Source organism: Lepus europaeus, chromosome 10, assembly GCF_033115175.1.
Source record: "Lepus europaeus isolate LE1 chromosome 10, mLepTim1.pri, whole genome shotgun sequence".
Classification (NCBI taxonomy): Eukaryota; Metazoa; Chordata; class Mammalia; order Lagomorpha; family Leporidae; genus Lepus; species Lepus europaeus.
The window spans coordinates 57,091,344-57,104,495 of NC_084836.1; the positions used below are offsets into that span (position 1 = coordinate 57,091,344).

The 13,152-nt window shown below is 42.7% G+C and overlaps 1 protein-coding gene across 1 annotated transcript in view; it reads left to right on the forward strand.

The window, feature by feature from the left end:
- Positions 1 to 12,867, forward strand: part of C10H12orf56 (chromosome 10 C12orf56 homolog) — a 101,155-nt gene extending 88,288 nt beyond the window's left edge. The window contains 5 exon segments of the mRNA XM_062202086.1: positions 2,977 to 3,085; positions 6,601 to 6,675; positions 6,916 to 6,990; positions 9,496 to 9,674; positions 12,637 to 12,867. Of these exon segments, the coding sequence (XP_062058070.1) occupies positions 2,977 to 3,085; positions 6,601 to 6,675; positions 6,916 to 6,990; positions 9,496 to 9,674; positions 12,637 to 12,766 (568 nt within the window). The 3' untranslated portion in view covers positions 12,767 to 12,867.
- The last annotated feature ends 285 nt before the right edge of the window (positions 12,868 to 13,152 follow it).

Genomic DNA, 13,152 nt, shown 5'->3' on the forward strand with positions numbered 1-13,152 from the left:
ATTATTCAGACATGTAATGGCATTTAAGTAATTTGTTCCTGCAGATTAATAGACAGTACACTTGAAAGTACAATAGACAGTACAGCATTTGAAAGCAAAAGACCTGAGGTTTAATACTAGTTTTATTAACTATTAGCTAATGGTGTTCAGCAGAACAGTAAGGCCCTGAAATGCTGTTTTAATAAAGGGCTCTGAAGGGCGCCGGCATTTGTAAAGCTGCCACCTGCGACATCCCATATGGGTGCCGGTTTGAGACTGGCTGCTCCACTTCTATTCCAACTCCAAGCTCATAGCCTGGGAAAAGCCATGGAAGATGGTCCAAGTATTTGGGTCCCTGTCACCCATGTAGGGGACCTGGAAGAAGCTCCTGGCTTTGACCTGGTCTAGCCCTAGCTGTTGTGTCCCTCTGGAGAATGAACCAGCAGATAGAAGCTCTCTCTCGCTCTTGTTCTCACTCTTGCTCTCGCTCTTGCTCTCGTTCTGCCCTCCTCTGTAATTCTGACTTTCAAATAAACAAATACATTTTTTTTTTTTAAATGAGGGCTCTGAAATAACAAAAACAAAAAACCTCGGGATAAATAAACATTTTAATAAATGCTACACATTATTTATAACAGCCAGAATATGGAATCAACCTAAATGCCCAGCAACAGATGAATGGATAAAGACAATGTGACCAAAATGGACAGAATATTATTCAGCCTTAAAATATTAGGAAGTCCTGTTTGTGACAAAATGGATGAACCTGGAGGGTATTATGCTAAGTGAAATAAGCTGGGTATAAAAAGGCAAACATCACAGGAGCTCAGCTAAATGTGGAATCTGAAAATAATTAAACCCACAGAAAGTAAAGAATGGTGGTTGCCTGGGAGTGGGTGGGATTGGAAGATGTTGAACTAAGGATACAAATTTCAGTTAGATAGGAGAAATAAGTTCAAGAGATCTATTGCACAACATGGCAACTATAATCAATAATGAGGTATTGCATACTTAAAATTCACCCAAGAGCAGATTTTTTAAAAAAGATTTATTTTAGGCCGGTGCCGTGGCTTAACAGGCTAATCCTCCGCCTTGTGGCGCCGGCACACCGGGTTCTAGTCCCGGTTGGGGCGCCGGATTCTATCCCGGTTGCCCCTCTTCCAGGCCAGCTCTCTGCTATGGCCCGGGAGTGCAGTGGAGGATGGCCCAAGTGCTTGGGCCCTGCACCTGCATGGGAGACCAGGAGAAGCACCTGGCTTCTGGCTTCGGATCAGCACGATGCGCCGGCCGCAGCGGCCATTGGAGGATGAACCAACGGCAAAAAGGAAGACCTTTCTCTCCGTCTCTCTCTCTCACTATCCACTCTGTCTGTCAAAACAAACAAACAAACAAAAGATTTATTTTATTTATTTGAAAGAGTTACAAAGAGAGGTAGAGACAGAGAGAGAGGTCTTCCATCAACTGGTTCACTCCCCAGATGGTCGCAACGGCCAGAGCTGCGCCGATCCGAAGCCAGGAGCCAGGATCTTCCTCCCGGTCTCCCACTTGGGTGCAGGGGCCCAAGGGCTTGGGCTATCCTCCACTATAGCAGGCCATAGCAGAGAGCTGGATTGGAAGAGGAGCAGCCAGGACTAGAACCAGCGCCCATATGGGATGGGGGCACTTCAGGCCAGGGCTTTAACCTGCTGAGCCACAGCACCAGCCCCAGCCAAGAGCAGATGTTAAATGTTCTCACTACCAAAAAATGACACATGAAGGAATTCATGCTAATTAGTTTGGTTTAACCATTCCATAATGTATAGATATTTCAAAACATCTATAAACATGTGCAATTTTTGCCAATTAAAAATACTTTTTTTTTTTTTTTGACAAGCAGAGTGGACAGTGAGAGAGACAGAGAGAAAGGTCTTCCTTTTCTGTTGGTTCACCCCCCAATGGCTGCTGCAGCCAGCGCGCTGCGGCTGGCGCGTGGTGCTGATCCGAAGCCAGGAGCCAGGTGCTTCCTCCTGGTCTCCCATGCAGGTGCAGGGCCCAAACACTTTGGGCCATCCTCCACTGCCTTCCCGGGCCACAGCAGAGAGCTGGACTGGAAGAGGAGCAACAGGGACAGAATCCGGCACCCCGACCGGGACTAGAACCCTGGTTGCCGGCGCCACAGGCAGAGGATTAGCCTAGTGAGCTGCGGCGCTGGCCCAATTAAAAAAGCTTTAAAAAAATGTTGCATGCTGTTTCATTGTCTCAGAGACACACGGGACATGTTAGCATGGTAGGGCCTCTGAGAAGTCTTCGTATGAAGATTCTCAGTGAACTTGGGTTAACCATGTATCTCCCTAATGTAATTTAACCACAGACTCTATTTGATTATAATATTGTTTGTAATTAGTAATCCATAAAAAGCCCTCTGGAAAACACTGCTATAATTGAAGTCACTCAAATCTCCCTTAAATCCAGATCCTAAGCTTTACAAGCTATATGAACTTCTAGAACTACCCTTTGGCTGATTCAAAAGACCAAGAAATTAAATTTTCATTTAAATTTCTTGTATCTGGATATTCATGTGCATGTGCAAGTGTCCAGAAGTTCAGTCCAAAATGATCTACAGTGCTTCATATTTGAAAGACAAAGAGCGAGAGAGCGCACACGGCCATCTGTTGGTTCACTCCTCAAATACAATAGCCAGGTTTGGGCCAGGCCAAAGGGAATCAGGAACTCAGTCTGGGTCTCCTAGGTGGGTGGCAGGGATCCAAGTACTTGAACTATCACCTGCTGCTTCACAAGTGTACATTAATAGAAAGCTGGAATTGGGAGCAGAGCCAGGATACAAACTCAGGGCGCTCTGTTATGGGAGGTGGGTATCCTAAGTGGCATCTTAATCACGGTGCCACGTGCCCACCGTTTCATCTTTTAAAAATACAATTAAATCCAGTGTGTGAAAGCTTGGGAGTTTTTCTTTTTTAAATTTTGCCATCAATTGTTGTTTATTTATTTATTTTCCAGGGGAACACTATTTAATCTCTTGGAAATTTTGATTAGCAAGCCTCAGATTCCAAAATCTTGTCCTGTGTTTGATATCCAGTTGGCTGATGCGACTTTAGTTGATGCTGAGGTAAGATGAGAATTATGGTGACAGGCCAAATATAATTCTAAGAGATCTTGGGTTTCTGGCTTTTAATGTGGACCATGACATTGTAGGATAGAGAATATAATTAAAGAGTAGACGCTTTGTCTTTAATGTAAAAACTCGGATAACTATTGAGTCGATACTAGTATACCTATTTTATATATGTTAAGCTATATATTTAAGCTCTCTCTATATATATTTGATATGTTTTAAGCTATATACATATACCACAGAAAATAATTAGCATTCTTTATAAAGTAGATAATTCAGTTTATGTCTGTTTCTGAATACAATATTGATGTATATGTAATTTCATAGTAGAAGTCTAATGAGTTAAAAAGAAACACACTGTCTTAGAAATCTTAGAACTGGGGCCAGCTCTGTGGCATGGTCCTGTGGCCCCAGCATCTCATATGGGCAATGGTTCATGTCCCAGCTGTTCCACTTCAGATCCGGCTCTCTGCTAATGGCCTAGGAAGGCAGTGGAAGATGGTCTAAGTGCTTGGGCCCCTACACCATGTGGGAGTCCCGGAAGAAGCTCCTGGCTTCAGATCAGCCCAGCTCTGGCCATTGCGGCCATTAGCGGATGGGAGACCTTTCTCTCTGTCTCTCCCTCTCTCTGTGTATAACTCTGCCTCTCAAATAAATAAAATCTTAAAAAACATGTAGAGCTGGGGCCGGCGCTGTGGTGCAGTGGGTTAATGCCCTGGCTTGAAGCACTGGCATCCCATATGGGCGCCGGTTCTAGTCCCAGCTGCTCCACTTCCAATCCAGCTCTCTGCTATGGCCCAGGAAAGCAGTGGAAGATGGCCTAAGTGCTTGGGACCCTATACTCCTGTGGGAGACCCAGAAGAGGGTCTGCCTCCTGGCTTCGGATTGGCGCAACTCTGGCCGTTGTGGTCAATTGGGAAGTGAACCGGTGGATGGAGGGTCTCTCTCTCTCTCTCTCTCTCTCTCTCTCTGCCTCTCCTCTCTATGTGTAACTCTGACTTTCAAATAAATAAATAAATCTTGGAAAAAAAACATGTAGAGCTAACTCTCATGCTTTAATTTACCATCTCTTTACTTGAATGAGCAGTGAAAACTTTCAGTGGGAGTTATTTGTTTTTTAAGGCTGTACTAAAACATCAGAAATATCAGACTGCCTAGAAAGCATGTATTCTGAGAAAATGAGTCAGTTTGTTTTTAGTTTATTTTCAGCCAGGTCACACAGAATTTTTTTCAAGAATGGGACATGTTTTGATCATTATTAAACATTGAGGCAGAGTCGTTTTAGACAACTCTCATCTACTCATTCACTCAGTAAATATTAGTCAGCATCTATTGTGAGCAAACAGTGTGCTAGGCAGTGGTGTCCAGCAACACGTAAAACAGATTCAGTCTCTGCTTTTTTTTTTTTAAGATTTATTTTATTTTATTTGAAAGAGTTAGAGAGAGAAGCAGAGACAGAGAGAGAGGTCTTCCATCCGCTGGTTCACTCCCCAGATGGCCCCAATAGCTGGAGCTGCGCCATTCCAAAGCCAGGAGCCAAGAGTTTCTTCCAGGTCTCCCACGTGGGTGCAGGGACCCAAGCACTTGGGCCATCTTCTACTGCTATCCCAGGCCATAGCAGAGAGCTGGATCAGAAGTGGAGCAGCCAGGACTAGAACCAGCGCCCATATGGGTTGCTGGAGCTTCAGGCCAGGGCTTTAATCTGCTGCACCACAGTGCCAGCCCCTCAATCTCGGCTTTCATCAGTTGATAATATGATGGGGAAGAAGAAAACACCTGTGAATATATGAGTAGGACTGCAGTCTGTAATGGAGCATCTACATGTAATACAGAGTGTCTACAGTACTGCTTTCAATGATTGAGTGGATCAGGGATGAGAGAGAGGGACAGAAGCAAGACTCAGATGGGCAAAGCTGTTAGAAAGCTAATGCAGGGGCTGGTATTGTATACTTTTTTTTTTTTTAAGATTTATTTATTTATTTGAAAGGCAGAGTGACAGAGAGAGAAAGAGAGATCTTCCATCTGCTGTTTTATACCCCAAATGGCTGCAACTACTGGAGCTGGGGTGATCCAAAGCCAGGAGTTTCTTCTGGGTCTCTCACATGGGTTCAGGAGCCTAAGTCCTTAGGCCGTCTTCTGCTGCTTTTCAAGGCGCATTAGCAGAGAGCGGGATCAGAAATGGAGTAGCTGAGATGTGAACCAGCACCCATATGGGATGCCAGCACTTCAGGCGGCTGCTTTACCCACTAGGCACAGTGCCAGTCCCATAAATAAGTCTTAAAACAAACACAAAAGCTAGAAGCTAATGAAGTAGTCGAGGTGACAGATGACGTGGGGCCAGAAGGAAGCCTTCTTTAATACCCCAAACTAGTTTTCTTTGGGGGCTCTTCTGTTTCATTCCAGCCTTTGTCTCAGTTTATAACTATGTCTTTGTTTATTTGATTGTTACATTGATGTCTGTTCCCCAACTGGATCTTCCATTCCTTGAGAGAAGGAACTGTGCATGTTTGCCATTTTATCCTCAGCACCTAGCACAGTGTCTGATGCATAGTTGTTGAATGAGTAAAAAAGAAGAGGGTGGTAGTAGTAAAGAGGTGGATTCCAGAATTTTTAGGAAATTGGGTTGATAAGTTGATGTGAAAATAAAATGTGAAGATTAGAAAATGACTTTTAGGTTTTGTTTTGAGAGTCAGGTAAGAATTACAGCCAGAAGAGTAGGTTCAAAGTGGGAATTGTTGAATTGGTTTTGGGTTGATTTGATTTTCCTATGGTATTTCCATATGAAAATATCAAGTAGGAAGAATGAATAGGTCTCAACTTCATGTTTTCTTGTTTTGGAATTTGCCGATGTGTTGCACCTGGCTATTAGTGTGGTCATCAACAGGTAATATACATTTTGGTTCCAAGGTCTAATAGAGTGAGATGTCAAATGAGAGCCCTGCCTTGCAAGAACATAGCTGGGGAGAATGTGCTGCCTGGTATCTTGCCTACAGACAGTTCTCGTGCCTTAAGTAGTTTATGGAGCAGAAGACAGCGTCACCAAGTGCTGGAGTTCTTGAGAACAACAAAATGCCTCTGAGCTTTGTATATACTCGCACCACAGGAGGAATCTTAACGAGTCAGGAATAAGCCCCAATTTCCCAGAGAACTTCCCACCTCCATTCTTGGGAGCATATTTCTAACATTCTTGAAAGGAAGTAGGGTTGTTGATCTGCTTGATTTTGCCAAACAATTCTTCAGGTTTTTTGTGTTAGTTTTTTGTGGGTCATTGCTATCTTCTTTCCTTGTCTTACTTTTTGAGCCACTATTAAATGTGTGGTCTTTTTATGAGAACTGCTTTCTTGAGAATGAATGAACCAAATGGAACAGAAAAATGGTCCACACTAATTATGTTCTCAGTTAATCCATAATTCTTTTGACTAAGTATAAGTAGTTACAGGGAATTAAGAGAAATTATTGTTTTCCAACTTGACCTATAATTTTGCATTGATAACTCTTGAAAATTCTAGTTACAGAAGCTTATCCTGGAATATACAGATACAGCTACAGCACTTTTATATGAGATACTTCTTGTCTTTCAACAGGTACATTTTATTGTGTATTATATGACTTAACTATTATGTATATAAAATTGTGTTATTAATAATGAACTAGAATTATTTTACTTAAATACTACTTTTGCTATGAAGTGCTCAGCTGGCTTATTTAACTAAACACTAATTTTAACTATTTGATTAGTCAGGATAAAAATGTATTTGAGGCTATCCTTTTCAGTAGAACTTGAGCTTCATGATTGTATCTTACTTATTTCCTTGATTTTTGAGGGGAATCTTGGCTTGGGATCCACTAAGTTTGCCATTAGCTGGATGATGTCCTTTCTACAAAACTGTCCTCCCATAGTAAGTATCTATCAGGAAAACAAAACCATCCAAGATATGCCCTTGTGCTTAGTTAGTAAAACACAGATTTTCTCTGTGACAGAGTCACGTCTGTAAAACAGAAACAAAAATGTAAATTTGATCATTATTTAATTGAAATAGAATGTTTTTGCATCGAGACTTGATTGTTTACTGAAATGATATCTTAAAAATGATCTTTATTTCATGAAAGACTCTAGGATATGTGCAAAAAACATAGTATCAAATTATTGACTTTGTAATTAAGTAAAAAGATTAACGTTTCACTTAAATAATATGAATATAACATCTGGGTCATCTGTGCACCTGTCCTGGAAGATACCACCCTAGTCCATACTAGCACCATGTCTGACCTTGGTGTTACACTTGCATCTAAATGGTCTGTCTCTATCTTCACACCAGATTACAGCCAGAGGGAGCTATTTAAAGTAAAAATCATCTCTTGCTTTAAATCTCTTATCAGATTTCCACTTTTAATAAAAACTAAACTCACTGATAGGACCTCTAAGGCCCAAGGGTTATGGTCCTGCAGCCTCATTACTTGGCTCTGTGGGTTTCTTACACACTGACAGCATCTCTTCCCCTAACAACTCTATCACAGAGTTTTTACCATGGCCCCTGTCTCAGTCTGTTTTGTGTTGCTATAACAGAATACCACAGAATGGGTAATTTATAAAGAACAGATATTTATTTGGCTCATGGTTCTGATAGAAAGCCCGTGATTAAAGGGCTGCATCAGGTAAGGACCTCCTGCTACCCCACGGCAGAACGCAGAAGGGCAGAGCAAACTCACTTTGATAAAAAACTGACTCTGTGATAATGAACCCACTCCAGTGAGTGTCCACATAGATAACAGCTTTAATCCATGCATGAGGGCAGAGCCACTGTGACCTAATGCACCCCTGCTAGCTTCCTTCTCCCAACACTGTTGCACTGGAGATTCAATTTCCGACACATGAACTTGGAGGACACATTGAAACCATACAGTATGTCTGGCTCAAAGTGCTTTTTATTCCTTTCCCCACCTCGCTGGCCCCCATTCATGGTGCAGCAGAGGATGATTCTCTGACCCCTCTGTCCAGGTCTGATGTGCCCAGTGGCCTCTGTGATCTCTTGACAAAAGCCTAAAGAGGAGCCAGTCATGCTTCCCTGCTTTCTCTTTTCCTTCTGGCATGGGAACTGGCGATGCTCCACATGGTGGTTACCCTGCCATCTGATGGCCCTGAGTGGCTACAACGAGCAGCGTCACTTACCAACCCATGAGGGACATACAGTGTAAACTGATAACGAACCTCTGTTGTTTTATGCAAAGCAATTAATCGTACATAGGGAAGTTTGTTACCCCAGCAGAACCTAGTCCATTATGATGATTACAATGTGTCTCTCTCCCAACAAACTGTTGGTGCCATGAAGGTAGGAGCTATGTCTGTTGTGCTAGTTACATAATAGATGCTCAATAGAATATCTGCTGAATAAATTCTAAAAAAGGCTTTATCCTTTAATATCTTCTTAACTCCTCAAACTTGGTTTCCCTTTATTCATGCAAATTCAATCAACACATTTTAATAGGAAATATCCACATTAAATATTCAGTAATAATGGTGACTTGACATGAGGTAATGTGTTCTTTTTCCTGATTGCCTGCTGATCATCAGTAGTTCCTGGCTTTGGGCTGTTTTTTTTTTTTCCCCCCAGAGTGATAGTCTGTCCTAGGAAATCTAGATTGTCCTTCTCAGGTCCCTGCAACACTTGTGACAAGGGTGACAAGAAGGTACACTTGTTGGTAGAACAGCCAACTGCCTTATTCAGAGATTGAGCCCTTAAGCTTGGCTCCTTCAGCAGCACACAGACCCTAGCTGGTCTACAGACCCACCTCACAGAGTGTCATAACGTTATTCACTAACAGCAATGGAAGCTCATCTCAGCAAGATGCAACCCCCTTGCTTATTCTGTGCAATGGTTGCAGACCCCATCATCTGAACTGATATGTGGAAATCTGGGGTCCCAAGGGTTCCAAGCAATAGAGAAGTTTCTTTAGCAGCCTCTAGAGCTGGTTCACAGAGGAACTGAATTGAATTTGAGGCCAGTGTGACCATGAAGCCTGTCAGGATGAAGGTTGGCAAAAGGCAGAAAGACTGTTAGCATTGCTGAAAGCTTCAGTTAGCCCAGCTCTAGACCAGATGAGCAGAAACAGACCAGGGGAGAGAAATTTTGGAGCAAAGACAGTCAGGATCATTGAATGCACCTGCATGTCAATTGCTCTGATTATCTCACTTGCTTAGAACAAGGTGCTAAAGAAGTTGCAGATTGAATCCTCAGGTGGATTGTGTCCTAGTACTGAGTTACATTTTGGTGAGAAGTAGGGCAAAGGCATTGACAGAAGGGTGGTGAGGGCGTCAGCCTAGATTGGTCAATGAGGCTGCAGCTGAAGTAGGTGCTTCTGTGGGCAGCTGGCAGCCTCCAGGTAACTGCTTTTCCCTTGTCTAGGTTACTTTTGTGGCCAGTATTGTGAAGCAAGTGATGAAGGGGCTTTCAGCTTCATTGCAGCTGCTAAGTCCACGCCAAGCAGTTCTGTTGTACCAGCAGTTTTATATCCTCAAGAGCTGCCTGCAGTACAGCAAGACCCTAGCTGAGTACATTAGAAATGACTACAGAGAAGAATTCAGGTAAGAAAAAAATAATGAACATAATCTGCAGTAGAACGCCACTCATTTCTAATTTTCACGCAAACCTGCAACGTGGCCCAGTATTTACAAGATTAGGTAACAACAGAAAAATCTATTTTTAGTTTTAATAATATTTCACCTTGATTTGAAGTGAAGTAGGATTTGGGGGAGTTCTGAGAACTACTGCCATTTGAAGTATGTTCTCAGGCCAGAGAAGACTAGTAAGACATCATTTCTCTTTGAAGAACTGTTTCCTGCTCTTTTTCTTTACTGCATCCTGCGTCTTATGGAAGTGGTAATAATTTTCATCTGCTGTGAGTAATTAGAGTAACAAATCCCATTGAAAGGGTGATAGATTATGGACTGTGAGTTCAACTCAGTCATTGGAAAGACACAATTGAACAGCTAGTAATGGTGTTATTAAGTTTTGTCTGTATGTTTCATTTACCCCTCTCTTATGCTCAGTAGCAGAACAGTAAGAAAGTGCAGTAGCCAGCGTTGTTTCATCAGCCAGCTTATTCTGCACCTCAGGGGTTGCACTTCTATTTATAGGCTGGCGAAGCCAAGTGCACTTAGCAGTACAGACCGGCATTAACACCTATTAAGGAAAAAACCAGGTTACATTTGACTTAAGATGAAAAGGGCGCAATGGGCGTAGCTTTGTCACTAGTCTGAACAGAGATATTAAAGGATGTGGAGGTTTACATTCTGGCCTTAGAGTGGGTTTTTTAAAAATGTTGGCCCCAGTTTGTAGACTTTGTCCCCCCACCACACCCCATGTGGTATTATACCATAGGTTCCATTCTGGCTCTCATTAAAGGGATTTATTTTTTGCTGAGTTGGTCCAAAAAATCCAATTTCAGCTCCTCCCACTTCTTTTTTTTTTAAGGTAAAATTCACATAGCATGAAATTACCATTTTTGAACTGTGTAACTCCGTAGTTTTTACTCTATTTCGTAATGCTTAGTAACCATCACTGTTATTTAATTGCAGAACATTTTCATCATCCCAAAGCAAACTCAGTACCCGTTCATAATCACACTGCATTCTCTCCGAAGCCCCCAGTCCCTTGCAATCACTAATAGAATGTCTTGGTGAACTTGCTTATACTGCAGATTTCATGCAGAAATCTAAATGGGATCATACCACATGCAGTTTTTTGTGTTGGGCTTTCACTTACCATAATGTTTACAAAGTTCATCCATGTTGTAGCACATATCACACAACTCAATTTTTTAAAAAAGATTTATTTTTATTTTTTTATTTGACAGTCAGTTACACAGAGAGAGGAGAGGCAGAGAGAGAGAGGTCTTCCATCCGATGGTTCACTCCCCAATTGACCGCAATGGCTGGAGCTGCACCTATCTGAAGCCAGGAGCCAGGAGCTTCTTACTGGTCTCTCCCACATGGGTGCAGGTGCCCAAGGACTTGGGCCGTCTTCTACTGCTTTCCCAGGCCATAGCAGAGAGCTGGATAGGAAGTGGAGCAGCCAAGTCTCGAACCGGCGCCCATATGGGATGCTGGCACTTCAGGCCAGAGCGTTACCCTCTGCACCACAGTGCCAGCCCCTACAACCCAATTTTAAAAACTTAGTTATGAACATTTAAAAAGCAGGACCACCAGCAAAAATGATATCACACAAATAGATGACAACAGTTGGTTGGAACTCGCTACAGCTGCGCCACAGTGAATCGTGTTTGTTTAGCTTAACACAGTCTCTCTCTTGCTTACTTTTACCCTACCTCCCTAATTCATGTTACTCTTTTTTTATTTTTTTGACAGGCAGAGTTAGACAGTGAGAGAGAGCGACAGAGAGAAAGGTCTTCCTTCCTTGGTTTACCCCCCAAATGGCTGCCACAGCCAGCGCGCTGCGCCAATCTGAGGCCAGGAGCCAGGTGCCCCATCCTGGTTTCCCATGCGGGTGCAGGGGGCCGAAGCACTTGGGCCATCATCCACTGCCTTCCTGGGCCACAGCAGAGAGCTGGTTACTTTTTTTTTTTTTTTTTTTTAAGATTTTATTTATTTGAGAGGTAGAGTTATAGAGAGAGAGAGAAAAGTCTTATATCCGTTGGTTCATTCCCCAAATGGCTGCAACAGCTGGAGTGGGCCCAATCCAAAGCCCAGAGCCAGGAGCTTCTTCCTGGTCTCCCATGTGGGTGCAGGGGTCCAAGGACTTGGGCCATCCTCCACTGCTTTCCCAGGCCACAGCAGAGACCTGGATCAGAAGAGAAACAGCTGGGACTCAAACCAGTGCCCATACTTACAGTGCTGGCCCCTCATGTTATTTTTGGGCATTTAGATTTGTGGTCCTTGTTTTAAACTGGTGATTCTCAACTCACTTTGCATTTGAATCACCTGTGTAACTGTTTTAAAATACTGATAACCAGGTATCAAAAGCAGAAGTTGTTTCAGTTTTTTCCAAGTGAGCCCGGGGCAGTGGTAGGTGATTCTGATGTACACTCAGTTGAGAGCCATTCTCTAGGTCATCCGAAGGGATCACTGACGGCCTTCTCAGGTTTGTGTCTCCTGTTGGCCTCCCCTAGACTTTTACTAAGTCTGTGGAGATGAACCTTCCTCCCCTCTTGAGGTGGCCTTAATGATCGCCTTAGCCTGAACCTTTCGTTTCAGCTCCCACGGTGCAAGGCCCGAGAATCCAAGAAGCAGAAGTCCCATCTCAAACTGTGGTGAGGACAGTTGCAGCTTCCTTATTAACTCGTTAATGACCAGTACATGATTAATGTATTGCACTTCTCTGCTTAAGCACTTCGGTGAGCTGAAAGGCACCCAGGTCAGACGTTTTATAGGTCACAAATGGAGGAGGTTTGGAAGCTCACAGTACTGACTAAATCTTGGGACTTAGACACCCGCACCCAAAAACGCTACAGCAGTGAATGTGAGTGTACTGAAGTCACCAGTGTGAAAATACTTGTTCGTGAAACTGTTTTCTTTTTGTGATTTGCAGGTACTTTATTCACATGCCAGCCTTGAAAAAAAGGCTCCCGTTGTGTTACCCTATTACCCAACCTACCACTCAACTTTTTCATGAAGTTCTGCAATTGATTGAACAGAAGAAACAATGTGTAAAATATTAGTAAGAGTATAAAATGCCAACAAGGAATCAGTTTTAAAAATGTGTGAGAACCATTTTTGATTTATTTCATATATGGCTATCTGTGTACCTTGTCAATGAAGTTTTTGAATGTTACATCAACACTTCTCTAAGAGAAGTCTTTAAATTTTTGATCTGCTATCCCTCAAAAAAACCTATTAAATCCCTTCTGACATACATAAGGTGGTGCTAAAATCTAGTGTTTCTTCAGAGAAAAAAAAAAAAACAGTTTTCTAAGACACAAAACCTGAAAAGGAAATGGGAGCGCATGGAGAACAAATGCAATGTAATAGGATGGGCTTTGTGGGTGTGATAACGTTGAGTGATGTGAAGCCATGGAAACATCCAGAGAAACTGCAGGTGTACACA